At 40.2% G+C, this 19,017-nt stretch overlaps 1 protein-coding gene across 5 annotated transcripts in view; it reads left to right on the plus strand.

Moving 5' to 3' along the window:
• The window catches only part of CMSS1 (cms1 ribosomal small subunit homolog), a 244,276-nt gene that overhangs the window by 209,863 nt on the left and 15,396 nt on the right, over positions 1-19,017 (plus strand). For 4 of the 5 annotated variants that reach the window (XM_052793850.1, XM_052793846.1, XM_052793849.1 and 1 more), the window contains one exon: positions 14,646-14,746. In XM_052793850.1, the coding sequence (XP_052649810.1) occupies positions 14,646-14,746 (101 nt within the window). Of the gene's footprint in view, positions 1-2,389; positions 2,623-14,645; positions 14,747-19,017 lie in introns of those variants that run through there. The other variant, XM_052793847.1, reaches the window with a different exon arrangement.

The raw sequence follows: 19,017 nt of genomic DNA on the forward strand, positions 1-19,017 counted from the left end.
TGTTCACTCAGATGTGCCTCTTTCTAACTTCTTCCAGTAATGCCGTGCTCATATTTATCGTCAAAGTGATAACTGCTGTTTGCCATTGCTGTCATCCTCTCATCTGTATGCCAACAAACCTCCCACCAGTTTGGGTGACAGAGGCCTTTTAGGCTCAGCTCCTGTGGTGAAGGTGTGATGACCCTCCCTTCAAAACAAGCCAGTTCTTGGCTGCCACTGGGATGCAGCAGCGCTCCTGCCCCTCTGACAGGGGGGTCTTTGTGAATGCTGTGTTAGTGAGCTACAGTCACATCCGTACTGCTTTTTTTTAAGCCACCCCCTACACCCCAATGTCTCTAACATTGATGGGGAAATAACATTTTCCCACACACAAACAGAGAATTGGTGCCACAAAGTGTCACAAAAACTAAGTTGATTCATTAAGCAATAACTTGAGGCAAAACCTGAACATTTAATAATTTCTAAAGATGTATTTGTCCTCTTTTCTATCAGTGTATAACAACATATGCACTGTTTATAACCTGTTTATAAAAGGTTGTTGCCAACCTTAGGCTGCACTAGTTGCTTTTATACTGTAAAGCCTCTTACTTGCTGATGAACTTGATGAATGCATTTGCAATACTTCAGTAACCCTCCCGTAACAGCCTCTCCTTTGAGTTCTTGCAATACAAACCTTCTGGATGAATCTGAATTATCACATGCCACACAGCCTGAGTTGGCTGCATGGCATGCTACCCTAATTACCATTTGTTAAAGAGACTTAGGACTGCTAGAAAGGTATTTTGTGTGAAATGGATGGTGTTTATTACGTTCTCCAAATAACACTCAAGACTCTAAGCATAAATTACTAAGCAATAATCAGAAGCAAAGGACAATGAGATGATCCTATACAGAGTGGAGAGTAACCAAAATCAGAAGTTTCTTCAGCAGGTAAGACTTTTGCCACCTTGTATTTTACTTTTTCAGCCTGATGCATGGCATTGTTTAACCAGCAGATATATTAAGAAAAGACGACCTGAAATAAGTGTAGGAATTCACCCAGTCGTCGTGGCTTAGATGAACTCCCAGTGACTTAGTGACCTCTCTTGCCCTTTGCTTACTATTAATCTAGAACCCATCTGCCTTTCTTCAGATGTTTCTGCTAAGACTTTTACATAGTGTTTATGTTACAAAGAACTTTTTGATGCTGTCGCATCGGTGTTTGGACCTTTGGGTAAAGTGGATCTTTCTACCCTACTTCTTCAGGTTACCATTCCTGTGTGTTTGCTATGGTCATGTTGCATTAGAGAGCGTGTGTGTGTGCCAGTGCTAAATCCATGGCTCCGGAGTGTCTTTACATGATAACAATCTCCTCATGTTGTTGTCCACACCACAGTATCATCATGTCCATGTGACCTGAAGTGTGTTAGGATCTCCTTACAGACAGGCATGCAGTGCTGTACTCTGTCCAGGGTTTTTTCCCCTTAGGAATCACAACAGTTTAAAATGGTGCTGAGGAAAACTGTTCAGCCATATGTGTTTTTAAAAGGAGAAGCAATGCAGGACCAGTGTAAAGCATACAGTGGAAAGGAGACCGAATTCAATATGATCTTTAATCCTACTTGTACTCTGGTTGAAGCCGAGCAACTTCTTTGGAGCTGTAAAGGGATTTCAGCATGTGTTCATCTATTAATTTATTAATTTTTTTTATATCTGTGCTATTTACAGCAAGCCCTGTATTGCAAACCTGAAGCTATACTTTCTCATATTGTACAAAATGATGTGGATAAAACATCACTCACCACATCTAAATGCATGCCTATATATGCAATCATCATGCATATAGTCACACGTCTGTTTTTCTCTGACTTTCAGAATTATATAGTCTATTGGCATGGCTGTGTGCTTTTTACATTGATTTAAACAGGTAAAATCAGATAATGTATATTCTATTGCAAATGCTGATATCCTTTTATTTTCCCATTTTCTTTAGACAGTGATAAATGAAAATTGATGTTTCGAAATTGAGAATTTCATTATCCAAAAAAACCTTAATGCTGACATGCAGAATTGGTCTAGCAGAAACAGAATATCTGGTCCAGGTCATCATCAACTGCTCTCTAATTATGATGACAATACAAAAATGAAGCAAGCTTACCTTAGCTCGGGAGACTCTTTTTTGCTGTATCCCAGGCAGTTTCCTCTCCTTACTCACTTGGAAAGGGCAAATCCACTTGAACAGAGAAAAATAAATACTGGAAGAGTGAGGGATTTAAGGAGTCCTCATCTGAGCTCCTGATCCACTTGTTTTTAGCAAATTGCAAAAACCTCGATCCAGTAGTAGCTCAGAGCGACTTTCTTCTCCTCGTATGTTCTGTGGGCTGAGAATCTGCAAGAATAGACCTGAGACGGTGCTGCAAGAGAGAGACAGCGGGGGGACCTTGGCACAGAGTTGGACCAAACTAAATATAGCCCAACCCACTTTCCATGCAGTTCTCTTCATACTCTGAAGGCAGATGACCTTGTCAGAAAACTGACCTCCCAGCATGTCACTCTCTACAAAGAGAAGATCTAAGGGAACAGGACTGCAACGTAAAAGGACAGAAAAGCAATCAACCAACTGCTTGCAGCAAATGAATGTAGGTATGAGCTCTATTTTTACGGCAGTTGCAACTGATGGAGTCATAATGTGCTTTATTTGATCATTTAGACAAATGAGCTGCATGCCAGTTCACAAAAGACCTGTACCGATGAGAGATTGCATTGTAATTGCTAGTCTTAAATAGAGAGCACCGACATATATGAAAAGCCTGTCGCCTTTCCTACTCTCAAAAACCTTAACGCAGCAGAGTGTGTAGTATTTCCCTAAAAGCTTCTGTCTATAAGAAATGATCCTTCCTTTCACTTGCTCTTATAGTAATACTTTTTGGAAAAGTGAGTTAAATCCACAAATGTATATTCTGGTACCGTATAAATTTGAGATGCTAGGGTAGCTTGAAAGGGCAGTACAGACTGCAATATCAGAGGCAAAACTGCAGAGAAATGTGTAGTATATGCAGAGGAGGAAGCAAGAGAATAAGAGGCATAGAAACATAACCCTTGCGCCTTAGATAGGGAACTGCTTTTCAACAGATGCTTTATAATCCAGGGAATTTGCCACTCTAAACTCTATGTGGCAACATGTCAGGGTATTTTGTTCTTAACCTGAAGGAGAGTTTAACTTGATAGGAGTCAACCTGATACTCTGTCAAACAGGGACCTGATACTGCTATGTCATATGAAGGCTTCTGAATAAATAAAGCTGCAGAAATCTGAGCAACTCAAAATGTCTGCTCTCACGTTCTGTGTTTAAGACATGGAGCAGAGTTGGGATAAAAGATTGTTTGCAGTATTGTTCTTCAGTGGGATATATTTGTTGGTGGTGACATATATCTAAGTGTATGCTACATTATATGCATGCATGCAATTTTCAATATTCAGAGAAAACCTGAGAGAACATCAGGACTGCGATAACCTTATACTGTAGATGTATATGTCTGCAAAATATTTGTGAGCCAAAAAGGTCTGAATTATACCAGTCATCAGTAAAGTAGCAATGTGTATCTATGAACAATAATTTTGGTCACTAAGTTTTTACAAAGTGTGCTATATATTTTTTTAATTGAAGCCTACTATTTTTGACAAGTTCCACTGTGTAATTTTATCATGATCTATTGGCTTTAAGTCCACAGGGTCAGCCAGACTCTGTGTGTTACCTTCAAACAAAAACTACAGCTGTAAGCCACAGCTGCTTCCCAAGATAGGGGGAGTACAGTAGAAAATATGAATCTCCTGCAGTGTTAAGGGAGACATCACATCTGGGACCATACTACATTCCTGGGCAAAACTTGCTCATAGACAGACCTAGGCTAGAGCCCACCCATTAAGGAGTTTTATGGATTTATCCAAGTTCCTCTTTCCTCGCGATTTACCTATTTCTTCCCCATTAACAAGAATAAGTGTTTGTTAGGAGTGAATATTATAACAAATGAAGGATGCTGGTATTTAAAGAGAGGACCTGAAAAAGGAACGAGTCTGCCTTCAGATAGACATATGTTGAGTGATATACTAACACTGTGTAAGTAGTGAAATTCTAAATGTATGGGATGCTGACATCATTAAACACGAACAGCATCGTGCTATCTGTGCTCCAGGGTGGTACCCTGATGCGATCCAGATCAACCCTACCAATTCCAGCTCCGCAGTGCCACTGCCATTTCTGCCTCTCCAGCATTGGGATATTGAAATTGCCACAGATTCCCTCATTTAGAGTGTGAAGGAGATGAGGATAAGGGGGGGAATATGTACTGCTCCCCAGCATGAGTTAGTACTCTTCACCTTCTGCAGCAAACAGCTGGAGCAGCTTCCATACATGATAGATTGTAGTTCTTAGAAAAAGAAGGAATCAGAGTGCTCGGTGGGTCCTAAAGCACAGGAATAGTCATACTTTGCCAGGAACTGTGACATGCACTTCTCCTATATGAATATTGTGGAGGAAGAGTGATTTCTTGCTTATATAAATAATATGTTGGTTGGCTTTGGGGAGGGAGTGTTAATCTTTGGGGAGGCTTTTATAGAGCAGTACTGTTCGTGTGTACAGGGCTGTAAATGTTGCCTGACCAACCCCAGTAATGTGAACTTCCTGAAAGGAGGGGAAAATGTTTTAAGAGTGGTTGTATGAGTTCGTCAATATGGGACAGCTGTATACACTCAAGTTTTCTTTAGCATGGCTTTTGCATGAGTTTCCTGTCCATACCACCAAGAGGGAAATGTAGTAGGGAGTTGGGCCCTAGTTTGTGCCTAGCTTTTCCTGGGCTCATAACTTGTGTTTTCCTTATGATGCTGGACAGTCTTTCTGCTTCTTTGTAGACAGTTTTTCTCTTTGACTACCCAGCCTTCTTTGGTAGCGTTTCCTCTGGAATGATCTGGATCTAGCTTTTCCAGAGCCCAGGCCGCTTCCTCTCTCAGATGCCTCTGTTGGGATTGGTACTTCTTTCAAGCCAGCCTTGTGGGGTTGCCCCTCGTCCAGTCATACATTCTGTAACTAGTATTTGTGAACTGATTTTTTTTTTTTATTAACCCAAAATTCCTAGGCTCTTGTAGTTGTTTAAAGATCCCATGGAACATTTCACAAGGTGAGATATGTGAACCATAATGGCTTGGCCAGTTTCCAATGTGGTCAACTGTATCCTGGCTTGCCCCATTACTCTGCTTTTCAGAGTTGGATAGAGTGTTCTCTTATTAGCATAAACTGTTGCACGGTATTGCTGGCATCCTTTTGAGTGGTTTCTAAAGTGACTGTAGGGTACATAATGCCTGGCATCTGTAAAGAAGAGAAGCCCTTTTTACAAGGTTAAGTATTTAATTTTATAACCTTCACCCAGTAGATTTGTAAACAGCCAAAACCTGTGCTACTTACAAACAAAACTGTCTCCCACCTCCCCATCTCTCTAGAAATATGCTTTTAAACTGAATTTGGAGATTTAAGAAGATTATTGGAAGTTTCAGCATAAAGGATAGTTTTTGAGAGAAGAAAAGAAAGAGAAATGAGGAGACTGCAGCAACTTGTAGGTGTCATCTGAGCCTTCCCTCGTGTCATTGGCGAAGGGTACTAGAGCAAACAACAGAACTGATTTGCACTCTGTGCTGATGTATTATTGTATCTTCAGGCTCTGTTTGCTCTTGTTTGGCAGGCCCGTAATGAAGAAATTAAGTTGGATCACAAACAATAAAAGGGCCTGTCATATTCCTAACATGTCAGATCTTTGTGTTTGCCCTTTGCTTACCATGGGTTTTAAAACTACAGTGACTAAATGAATATTGAGTTCTCCGTTTTTACCTTGGTGATGCTGTTATTCCTTGTGCGAGGCAGCAACAGGATGTCAAATTCAACCCTTGTCTTGCAGGAGAAAAAGTTATTTTTATTAGAAGGAGGGTGGCCTACTACTTTTACATCTGATCAGTCACTTTCTGTGATTTTTCTGACATGTTTTTGTCTTATAAGGCAGTATATAAAAATGAAAAAGTCAAATTATGAATAGGGCTGGGTTGTAGCTATACTACAAGCTGGGCCTAACATTGATCATGTTTATTGTTCTGTGCTTACATGTGTACACCAGAGGATTTCCTCTGGTCTTATTCTCCAATATGCCCTTTATTTTGTCTTCTGGGTCACTCCCAGTCAGCAAGTCAAGTTGTGTCAAAAACAAGCTTGGAAGTATCCATTATGAATATTAAAGAGAAAGTGTTAAAAATAAGGGAGAAAGGAGGCGTAGTTGTTACAAATGCTCTGTGGGAGATTTTTTGCATGGCACATAGTTATGTCTGTGTGCTAAAAAATTATCATATTGGAGCATAGTGAAAATTAATTTGATATTATTCCATTAAGACCTGTTCTTTTTTGTCTGAACTGGCAGTGATTTTAATTTAAATTGCCATTCAATGTAAGAAAGAGGAACCTAAACTGAATATTCTGTCACCAGATATATTGGGAAAAAAAAATTGTTTGTGGTAGATGTGCCTTCTGAACTGCCTAGGGAAGGGGTTTACATTTTTGGAAGAATGTTGTCTTTGTAGTACAAGCTATTGCTGATACTTAGAAACTATTAAGGAAATTCCTACAGACTGTTTGCAAGAAACTCTGGCTTGGCACAGGCTTAGGCTGGATGGAGTGGGAAGGAGCTTATACCATCTGAATGTTACCTAATGGGACAAAATTGAAGCACTTTTGATTCTTTAATAGGACTCTGTTTCTGCTCAGTCTCATATTATATGCCCTTCAGGTATGCCCCACAAGTACACTTTAAAATACCTTTTTTAAAGTACCTTGGCAGGTAGAGTCTGTGGTTCAAGGCATCCTCGCAGATACAGAAGCTTACTGTTGTGCTGGAATAGGCCTGTTTGGGGAAAGGAGTCCTTAGTTCATAGAGATGGGAAGGGAAAACAATGCCCAGACCTTGGGGGACCGTGGCTGGTTTGGGATGATGGAGCACTGGCACCACATGTAATTACCATGGAGATTATCTCAGCCCAGGCAGGGAGGCAGCTCTGTTCTCTGCTGCAGTAGGCTGACAGGGAAAGTCAATGAAGGAATGGTAATTAACTGGTAGTCACCTGCAACAGAGCTTTATGTGCAACTTTTGACTTCCTAGTAACACTAACAGATACCAGTTCATTCACAGTTTTTCCTCTTTAGTTCCAAATGGTCAAAGTACCCAAGTATTTTAAGGCCTTATGAGTGAAGGCACTTTATTTGATTCATGACCCTGGTGAGAAAAGTGTGAAAACTTCATCAGTGTTTTGAAACTGGAGTTGCAAAAGCTATAATGAAAAAAAAAAAAGGGAAAGATCTTCATTAATTTTTGAAGTGGCACACTGCTTAGCCATGTTGTCATTCTTCCTTGCATCAAAGATTTCCACTGAGCTGTATTATTATGTCTTTTGATGCAATTAAATAGTCATTTTTCATTTCCTGTCCGTATATGTGTTCTCTTACTGATTTTTAGACTAAATTTTGTTCTACTCTACTGTTTAAAATGATTTAGCTAGTCCTTATTCAAGGGAGGTAAGGGAATGATTTTTTTTTTTTTCTGTAATCTGTCATCTGGATTTCTCAGTTGTAACACTGCAGATGATATGTGCCCATGATGGGGAGAATTATTTATCTTTCTGGGGATGCCAGTGGACCCATTCTAATCTAGTCAGAGCAGTGTGAGAAATTAAGAGGGTACTGACACTGTTGTAGCTATTTTTGATGCAATGGTTGTGTGGTGATCTTCCCCAAGGCCAGATTAGTTTTGTAACTAACATTTTATCTAATTTACTAGCACTTTCTAAAGTATTGTCATGGTAAATAGCCAGCAACTGGTCTGAAGAACCACATTAATAATAAAATTTGCATTCTTAACCATTCCACGTGGCTGGTCTGGAGGTCCCCAGAAGAGCTTCACAGCTATTGCTTGGCCAGTTGGCTTTACACCTTGGGCTCCAGGGTATCTGAGCTATTATTAGGCTTCTCAACAGGAAAATTCAAAGCTGTCCATTGCCTACAGAGAGGGAACTTGGAGAGGATTGTCGTGGTAGACATGAAAGAGATCCTCCTTTCTGGATTAGCAGTGCTGGTGACACACGGATGAGTAATTTGGGATCTGTCCAGGAGGCAGTTTGAGCTGCTGCTTGCCTATTGCCGCTGCACACCGCTGGCTTTCATACCTGCTTCTCCCACTGCTACGCGGCACCTTTCCATCCCGTCTGACGGCCTCTCCTTGTCTCTCTATCCCTTTCCTTTTGCCAGGGAAGTAGCTGAGCTTGGAATGCTTTAAAATATTTAAAATGTTAAACCTTTTTTCTTAGTTAATCAGCCCCCCAGCCAGGCCTGGTTTATTTAAAAGACCTCATCTGTTCCTTTGGATACTGGTGGGCAGCACAGCAGGACCTGCCAGAGCTTCATGTTTCCTGCTGCCTTGAGGAGTGATACCGTAGTGGTATGTTAAAATACTGTCATCACCATTTTTAGCCCGGTTACTGTGATCAGCATAACTGTGGTGGCAAGAGGAGGCCTCTCAACTGAGCAAGGATGAACACAGATCAGTACTGTTTAATCAACTAATAAATAAAAACATAGCCTGCAAAGCAGCCTGAAATTAATCCATCATAGCACACCCAAATTGAATGAACTATGCCCACCTACAGAGTAATGACAAGCACATACATTCCTGTAACGTATCTGAAACTAGAAAGAGAGCATAACAAATACAAAACCTATTTCCACAGTGTACAGGGCTTTTTGTTAAAAATCAGAAAACACAGGCTTTATTTAAAGTCTGTTTTCAGATATGAGGCAATTTTAGAACAGTCAGAGGAAGATGGAAGTCAGGGGAGGGGGAAGTGGGGAGGGGGGAACAATAATAAATTGCGTACAGACTTTGTTTTCATGCAAGTAATTCTAGTTAAGTACTGATGTGTAGCCCTGATGGGGCCATAAGGGAGAAAGCAAGGATTTCTGTTCAGACCCAGAGAATCTTCTGACCAGGAGTGTGTCTCTGACTCTGGGCAGTGCCAGATATGTCAAATAAAAGTTGAGGGAGTCTCCCTCGTGGACACGCAAGACAGGTTTTCTCCAAATTCCATCGCAGAGATTAGCTTAACGGTAAGAAATGAACTTGTCCTGTACTGGCCTGTGTCACTGGGGGTCTTTTGGATACCAAATAGATGTCTGATCTCAATCAGCTTCCAGATTAAAAAAAGAAAAAAAAAAACCCAACAAAAAAACTAGTGGAAATTATTCCCTCAGTTATCTTTGGGTATGTATGCAAAACAATATTTTTCTCTTCTGAGCTTTCTTTTTAATTGCATGTTCATTTTTCCTATATTGTGAAGAGTTGTAAGCACTATGCCTCCTTTCTCAAAAAACCCCTTCTGTTCTCTTCAACCCCTCTTCCTGTGAGGAACTTCCCATAGCTGCCATCATTTCTGTCAGCTTCCTTTATCTTTATTTCAGTCGTAGGCTGGTTCAAACCACAAGTCGCATTTTCCAAAGAACTTTAAGATTATTTTCTGTTCCTTTTCAGTTGTAACTTTTTCTTTATTTGGGGGCATTTGGAGGTGTGCTGTCTAGAAAAGTTTCAGGTTTTCAGTCAACCTTAGTCCTTATAAGAATTAATTATTTATGTTGTGGTCACTATAGCTCCTTTATTAATCATTTCAGAGTAGAAAAGTGGCATGTGAAGGTCAGAAGTCTCAGTAATGGTGAACCAGCCTAGTAAACACAAATTTGTATGTACTAGCTATTTTGTACAAACAAGATTGCATTCATATCAAAGCATGTCATTATCTCCTATATCATTAAGGTCTTGTCTGCCTTTAAAAATACTAGTATAAATAACCAAGCAAATGTGCATTCTTTGTGAATATATTAGTTAAAGCTGAAGATTAAAAGGAACCTGTTAAATTACCTAAATATCTGTGTGCTTATTTATTTATGTGTGTGTGTATAAATATGCAGACGTGTATGTATTAATATGGGGTGTATATGTATATATTTAATATACATATTGAATGTACTTAGACATACGTGTGTATATCAATACTAGATTTGAAAGAAGTTAGAAACCATTGCACTGAATGATTTTAAATAGTGATCAGTATCATAAATGAGAAAGTCTTATTCGTATATATGTGTGTGTGTGTGTGTTAAGCATAAATGGCTTTTTCCATTTCAGCGTGGTTCAAAATAAAATCAAATATAAATACTTAATGTCTGGAAAGCCAGTTAGTATGTGCCATGCTGCTGATGTAATACCAAAGGAAGAAGCATGAAGAGCTGTGGAATTCTCATTTATTATTCTATATCGAGAGCATTACGTGACTGTTCAGACATCTTTGATGAGCTTGTGCTTGCGTAAGGTCCACACGTTGCAGGAAAACAGATGCAGAGGATTGCTGCGCTGAACATATCACCCCTTCCGCAGCGTATTCCACCAGCACCTGCCTGCCTGCTCATTTGCACTGCAAGGGAGATCAAAGTCAATGTTGTATTAATCAATTAGGTTCTGCATTTGCGCGAACTTAGTATTAAGGAAGGATTTGTGCTCTCTCCTGTTCTGGCAGAGAGGAGTCTCCTGGCCAGCTTGACACCTCAAAGCAGGGCAAGCAGTGCTGCTCTGATACAGACATGTTTGGAATCTGTGAGCTGGGTGCTCCTGCATTTATTCACATCAAATTATGATTTATTTTGTGAATAACCCTGCTGACATCAAGGTAACTATTTGCAGAGGAAAGTACACTGTTTAATTTGAGCATGGTTGGCAGAGTCTGGCCTGTGGTACTCTGATGCCCACAACAAAACACTCCTGTCATCATGGGAGCTGACATGGTGTCACAAACAATCACGACTCAAAACTGGCTGCTGTCTCGATTGGAACATGAGTGGCTGTTTCTGGAACAAATAAAAGTTCTGCTGTTGTATGAAATAAAGATACTCTGGTACTGCAGAAAGATGCTCAAATTTGAACTCTTTTCACAGGTGTTTGTTGAGTCTGAGGCTGGACATTGGTTCCCCTCTTCTCTTGCTTCTTGCTGAAAGTAGAGGACGTTGCATCGCAAAGTGCAGTCCAAAACTCAGATGGGCAGTGAACAGGTGGTACATTGTTTGTCAGGCTATTTCAGATCATGGAAACCATTTGTCCAGTTTTAGATTGCTATTGCTAGCAGTGTGTCTTTTAGTTATAAGAAAGAGAAGAGGTTATTTAAAACTTAGACGACTCCTGTTTGCCTTTCAGAGCATGCCAAGTGGGATTTAAGAAAGAATGCTTAAAGATCACAGGCAGCTTCCCCTGAATCTATTTTATGCAATTCTCATTTATTTCCGACGTGAAGTAAATATGTTGAGAAAGAGCTGGCTCAGCAATTGAATTTAGCGAGACATGCACAGATACGCTCTGGAATGGGTGATTGGGGCTCAAGCACAGTGAGCAAGAGGGACAAAGAGGTGATTAGTTCTGATTTCTTTGATGTACTTCGTATATATCATTGCTCCACAGCCTGCCTGGATGTAGTGCATCCAGGACCCCGGGGCTGTGGAGCTGGTATGTGAAAAAGCTGGTCACTCCTCCAGTATCTCTGGAGTCAGGTCAGAAGAGACAGGAGTCAGTGATGGGTTTTCAAAACACAGAAGCTGCCCTACGAAAATGCAGCACAAGAAATTTACTAGAGGAAGGGTGATACGGAGGGAAACAAGCACATGGTAATGCACAGTGGTAACACTGAGTTACCAAGGCACCTTTTAAACTGCCAGGAGTATGCTGGATGATGTAATTTTTCAGCTTCTTCTAATGAAGTATCATATCTGAGATTCCAGAGTGGCCAGAGGACATAAGTGGTCAGTGAGTTTGGAGAGGAATAGGCCAAGGAAGAAGGAGCTCTTGCTGTGCAGGGGCAGGCATATGGTGCAGGAGCACTCGGACATCCTCAGGAGAACAGAAAGGAGGAACCCAGTAGATTGACACAGGTACTTGAGCTGTAATATAAGGAAGAAATTTGTTAGTCTCCCAGACCCTCAGCTTGCTTTCTTTTCCTGCTCACCTGCTGCCATGTGTTAGGCTGTACAGGACTAGAAGGATTTTTTTTTTTTTTCATTAATAATAAATTTATAATAATGTAAACCCATATCACCATTCATAATGTTAAAAAAAAAAAAAAGTGGGCTTTGGAATACTCTCTCCTTTTTACTTCTGGTGTCCAATAAACTTTCGCAGAAAACTTTTCACCTTCAGCCAATGTCTGATGAACACTCTTTGGACAGTAACAGTGATGTTCTAGCAAAAGTGGCAGTCGTATTGGGGACGGCTGCTCATTCTTCTTGTCATAATCCAAATGACAGCTCAGAAGAGTCAGTTGGACTCAGTTTGTCCCTCAGAAGAGAGGGAAAGTAGCTCATGAGGGCAACTCACGGAGATCAGTGCCATATATTTCCTAGTGTACAAGTAAGCCTGATTTAGACCTGTCATATCCCTTGCTCATGTCCTTTGAGAAGAGATCCCAGAATGGCCAGCCACCTAGTGTCCTCTGAAGTTGACTTGGCACCAGCTTAAGGGGCAGCTTAATGTTGCAGCTAGCCTGTGGTAAAGGGCTGCCAGGAGTGACATCCCTGCTCTTCCACTGCCACCAGCCACTCACCCCCCCATGGGCTCTAGCACTTGTGTGGCCACAGTCCATTCAGCTGCTGATTTGGTGGCTGTGCCTGTAAAGAGAAGGAAGCAAATTGGCCAGCTGAGCTGCAGTGTCCACTTGGTGCACGCATTTGTGCATTTGCTCTAGATCAGGAAAGTGGGGGCTTTTCTTGTTCCCAATTAATAATTCGGAATATGTCTTCATCCTCCGTTGAGATGCAAACAAGTGCTGCCAGTTCTTCCATGGCGTTTGTTTTGGTCTGAATTAAGTTCGTTGACATGTTTATCTCACGCCTTCACAGTGGGACACGGAGTGGAAGTTACAAGATGGTATCATTCCAGGCATAAATATATACCTATTTTTTTACCTGTTCTGTCACGTTAGGATTTTCAAAGCCACTGCCTTATTGCCATATCATACATAATGTTGCATCTGGGGATGAATAAAGATTCCTTTTTTCCCCTTCACATCCTTTTACTTACCTTACCTTTCACTTCAATTCTTTGGCATATCTTTCACATATCCTTTCACTTAGCTTTTTTCAATAAGTACCTATTTCAACATGGAATTAGTGAATACCAGCCATAGTTGGATTTTTTCTCTCTCTCTCTTTCATGTTCTCTGGCCATCAGTTTTCTCACAGCTAGTGATTGCATAGATGTACTTACATCATCCATATTTGGGGTGATGCTTAAGAAATCCTACTATTCCTCTTTATTCAAAATAAATAACTTAATCTTGAAGCTGTGAACTTACAGCTTCAGAATACAAGAGATTGCAGCAATGACTAAGTACCTGTTGGGCAGAAATATTCCAGATACAGAAATTGAATTATTCAGTTCAATGCATGTTAATGCTTCTGGCAATGATCAGGGAAGTAATTCAGTCCCCAGCAGAAACTTCTGTGTTTGAATATAACATCTTAAGCACTAATATAGCACTATTAGAGGGATCTGTTGTTCTGGATAATTTTTTTTCCCCAAAGTCTCTCTGTAGATAAAAGAGATGAAAAAGAGAATGAGTAGAAACCTGTTAATTTAAATAGTTTTCTTTCAAAATATAAGCCTTTTTTAGTCTGGTGGACATTCTGCTTAAACTTTGGGAATGGTGCCTTTGCCTAATTATTACCGAAGTAAGAGACACACAATTAAAATCTACTTGCAGAAAATGTCTGCATACATTTTTGTTATACCAATCTTGTAATTTTTACTCTTCTAGGTACTTCGTGTCAGTAAGGCATTTGGGGCTTTTGGATGGAGGCTGGGGTGGAGTTTATGTGCATTTTTGTGTGTGTTTGGTTTGATTTATTTTTTTTCTTCCTTCATCTGCAAGACTTGTTTTAGTAGGAGGAGACAACTTATGCCTAAAGAAGCGTCAGCAAACTTAGCAAGAAAGATGTATTTTTACAGTAATCCTATGGACCATAGTGCCATTAGTCTTCAGTACTAGTGCTATTGCTTGTTTTGGGGTCTGATGAGATTGGTCTGTAATTATATATGGTGAACGCAGTGCTACGGATCCAAGATTATGTTTTACGTGTTCTGAAATAATGTGGAGAGATGTCATGCAACTTGAGATGTAGTTTATCAAAAACTTCTTCTTTCATTGTTCACTGCTTAGCTTAATTCAAAGGAGGTTTTGGAAAGATTAGATATTTCTACCTGTGATACTGCAGCTGGCATCCACTGTGCCGCGTTCCAGAAAGATAAAGAAATATCTTGCCTGCCAGATGTAATACTGTGAAGAAGAGGGGAAATCTGGGACTTTTCTTACAATAGATTTCAAATACCAATGTTCTGAACTGATAAAAAATTCTGTTACAGCTGTACTTGTTGCCAATCCTGAGATTGTATCATTGTGACAACCTTTCAGCTGAAGATTTTGTCACAATTTTTGAATGCAAAGGTAGGGGATGGATTTGAAAAACAGCAACAAAAACTCTTCTTTTTTCTCATTAGATCCTTCAGATGATGAAGCTATTGAGAAAGCAAGTGGTAACAGGACAGCAACACCTCAAGATTCAGATTCCAAACCAGCTGTGACAAAGAAAAGAAAGCAGGTTTGTAAACTAACCAATTGTGTAGTGCACAGAGATGATAATGCATAGGGAAACGTAGTCTCTTTTCATTCAGTAAAGGGACAGTTTTCTTCACTCTGTCTGATCTGTTCATGTAATAAGATTGTTTTATTAAATTATTTTGCCTTATTTGGAAGTGATCACATTCCAGTACATTTCAATAATAACAATAATATATAACTTCACTCTTGTTTTGTGTGAGTTGGGTTTGCCAGGCCTGTCTCCTACAAAGTGACTGTCTAGTGATAAAAACCTGGATGGTGCTACTGAGTGTCCTCCCCTATAATCTTTTCCCTTTCCCTGCATGCACAAGGTCTGGAAAGCTATATTTATATGTTGTACAGCATCTCTACCCAAGCATGTCCCCAGTGCAAGGTCCAAGTGAAGAGTAATTTAGGTCTACATGGATTGCTGTTTTCATAGCCTTTCAGTACTAAAAGCTTCCTTTAAAACCAGTAGGAACTGTGTCATTCAGCATTACATGGAGTATACTAAGGAAAAGGCAGCAAGGTCTTTTGACAGACAGCATCACGCCAACTTGAGCAAAAAAGAGTCATCTAGAGGTCAGCTGATTTTAAAAGTCTCCTATTTGAAGGTAAATTTCTTCTGCCTTCCTGATACCATACAGGAGAATCGACTGAATGGCTGTCAAAGAGGTAAAATTACACTGGAAGCTATCTCTCCTTGAGGTTATGGATATTAATTTTGACCCATAGATCAATATTAATTTCACTGTGTGATGCCTAGGCAGTTGCCCAAGTGAAAACCATTTGCAGGGACGTTCTTTTTTTGTAACAAAGTGTAAACAAGACAGTAGCAATCACTACACTTTTGGGTGTCTTTCCAAGAAGACCAAAGGTGAAGGGAGCAAAATATCTGAACTGGTTTCACGTTTTGATTAGGAAAGAGAGAACTGAGCAATACAGGAGAATACAGGAGAAAGCAATACAGGAGAAATTGCCTTTGTACATGCTCTGCCAGTGGGTCAGATGCTGAGGACTTCAACTCGGTGAGGATGCTTATGGAGCCACTTTTTGTCACTGTTATCTTCACTTAAGCATTTAGAACTAAGTTAAGACAGTTTGTTTGGAGGAGTTGCTTTGCTCTTTCTGTTCTGTGAGAACATTAGAAAGGGTAATCAACACAGGTTATCATGCCAAGGTGGATCGGGACTGCTCAGCTCTTCCTGTCATATAAAGAATATCAGTTTGCATTCTGGAATTGGGTAATTTGATATTTAGCCATGAAGCTCCAGGAGGCAATGCTTTGTGGGAGCTCAAAGTCATGGATGTGTTATTACACGTCTTTTAGAGTAAAATACTTGCAAAATCAGATGTAGTTACAGAAGGCTAGTAGTTTTGTAGTTCTGGTGCATATAACATAACCCATTTTACTCATCACTGCCTTATTCACAGGCTGGAAGCTATTCTGCAGTGGACTTGGCACTTCAAAACCAGTCAGGAGACAACCAAATAGAATTATGAACATTTGTGTTTCTAGTCTGCAGGCTGTCCTCAGGCTTACAATGAAATGAATAATTTGTCTCCAATCTGAATGGCACATTGATGTGTTTACTTTGTCACAAACTCCAAAAGTCAGAGTGTATTGCTGACCTAGAATGTAAACTTTGACACACACGCAAGAATGTTTTCACTCTACATTTGAATTTCCAGTAACTTGGCAACATGTAAAGAAAAAAAAAATTGTTAGAAATATAATACAGGAAATATTTTATGTTCTGTCTATGATTAACAAACAAGGAATTTATGACATTTTAGTTCATAAATCAGTGGTCTCAGCACAAATTTCCTGTTTTCTGCATTTTAAGAACTTCCATGTAAAAATGGCATAAAATCACAGAGCACAAGGGAGCCATGTCAAAAAACAGTAGGTTGTCTGCTCTGTGTCTTGCATAAGAAAAACATGTAAATGACCTTTTCTTAAGGGTGGCATGCAAAGAGCTATTGCATGAGTAGGTAGGCAACTAACACTTGAATAAGGGTCAGAAGTTCAGTCTAGATCAGATGCCTAAATATTTTAGACTGCAGATCATCAAAGATGTGTGAGTTTACAGCCATTCATCACCATGAAGTTTCTCTTTTTCTTTTGGCATTAAAAAATGTCTGAATAAAGTGGACTTATTGCTGGGCTAATAGTATACTATGCCTAAATATATATATGCTGTTGCAAAGGAGATAATTTTGAGTCTTAACATGCTTCTCTGAGGAAGCAAGGCTTTGACTAGAAGCCTGCTGTGTACTTCTGTTGCTGTTGAAAGAAAGGGTTACATACTGCCCTCAAAAAAGAAGCCATGTCATTTGGTGATACTTTTACACATCTGAAGGAAGGGTTATCAATGAGAAAATTTTATTTCCCTTAGAGAAAAATTTTCAGCTCTGTGGCATGATTTTATTCTCTTCTCATGCAGATGCCAGTTGGGAGTGTTTTGCAGATTTATGTAAAACAGTTTACAATGTATATGAAAGGAGAAATGGGCCCGAAGTGAATGAGTGGCATTTTTCAATATGCTGAAAGAGTGGTAGCACTTTCTAGGATAGGGAACCATCATAGTCTACTGGAGGAAAGAGATTCAGCTTGGACCTTTCTGGCTTTTTGTTTGCTTGGTAGTATCCCTTGACTAAATCAATCCAAAGGCTTGTTGTCTGCATAAAATATGATGTTGAACATGGAATTTATGATTATAACACCTGGCAAGTTGTCTTTGAGTATCTATGGACAGCTGGGATGTGTAAGCGTAGAGCAGGAACTGAAGGCAGAGGGTAGCTTCATTTCAGTCGCAATGTTTAGGAATGCTAATGGTAGGGACAGGAATGAGGAAATGTATGGTGGTGTTTTAACAGCACTTGAATCAGAGTCAGGACAGAGATTTTTTAAAAAGAAACAAACAAAAAACCCCCCAAAAGCTTATGTTAACCTTAAAAATTCCAGTTTTGTTAGTTGAAGTGAGTTTCTACTTGCAGTCATTCCCTTGATTTCTAGTGAAGATAGTACATGTTTATACCTGAGAAAACCACACAGAAAGATAGATCTCTCTTGTTGAGGCAAGATACGGTCCCTATCACAACTTCTCATGGGTGGGTATTTATCCAGGCTGTGTTACATTCCAGCCCTAGTTGTAGAGTGCTTTGCTGGCTGTAGCCAGTCCCCAACCAAATGCTCTCAGGTAGTTCCTAAGTATCATTTCAAACCTTGACCAGTTTCAGGGCCACTTCTATACAGTACTGCTACCTTTGCAAGTGCAATGGCTGTGGTTGCATCATGGCCCAGAAAGCAGGAGCAAGCAATAGGTCATTTGTTTGTGTTGAGCATGGTGGTACTCTGCTTTTTATAGCTAAATTAGCCAGGGGAGTGGGGAGAAAAAGGGAAATGTAGGCATAATAGGAACAATTAAACCCCACAAAATGCTTCTGATAAGGATATGAGAGTGGGCTTGGAAAGGCATAAATGTGCTGGGGTGGGGTCATATAGTACCAGTTGTCATGAAGTGTCCTCCTGTTCGGGGGGGACCAGTGCGAGGAGGGCTCAGATACTCTGAACTTCTGTTAGCTTTCCTTTGGCCCTCTTGGCACTGTTGAAGCTGCCCTCACAAGGGAGCAAAGGAGCAGTTTCTCGGGCTTTCAGCTGGGCTCACTTTCCTGCTGATACTTTTCTTCCAGGCTTTCCCAGGGGAGCAGTGCTGGATTTGCTATTCCTGAGCTTTTAATGCTCCATGTGATGAGACTTGTCTGCAGTTTCTCACAGGAGCAGATTTTTCCAGCCAAATGCATCCTAGTATCAAGGAGCTTTTTCCTGCACCTCAGCCTATTTTCCCATTGCTCTTCATCAAGTCGCTTACTAAGCTCTAAAACCCGTCTGTGTAGATTAATTTGCATTTCCATGAAGTGGAAGTCTCTAAGAAGGCAAAAGAAAAGAGAATTGCTGTGCTCAAAACAAGGAAAGCCTGTGCCTCGCTTCCTCTCTTTTGGACAATTTTAGGTGGCTAAGGCCAAATCCTAACCCTGGCTTATGCGAACAGGGACTCTGGTACAAATGGACCAATTCAGCCTGCTCACTCAGGCACAAAAGAAGGTTAATGATTGCAACACGTGTTGGATGAAGTTTATTCTGAAATGCACCATGTATTTTTCTTGTGTATGTTTGACCCTGACTGCAGTGAGGAGACAAAGCAAGAATGGGGTAGAACAAATTCGAAACATGTTTTCCTATATTTGCATTACAAATGTAAAAGGAAA

Source organism: Harpia harpyja, chromosome 8 (genome assembly GCF_026419915.1).
Source record: "Harpia harpyja isolate bHarHar1 chromosome 8, bHarHar1 primary haplotype, whole genome shotgun sequence".
NCBI lineage: Eukaryota > Metazoa > Chordata > Aves > Accipitriformes > Accipitridae > Harpia > Harpia harpyja.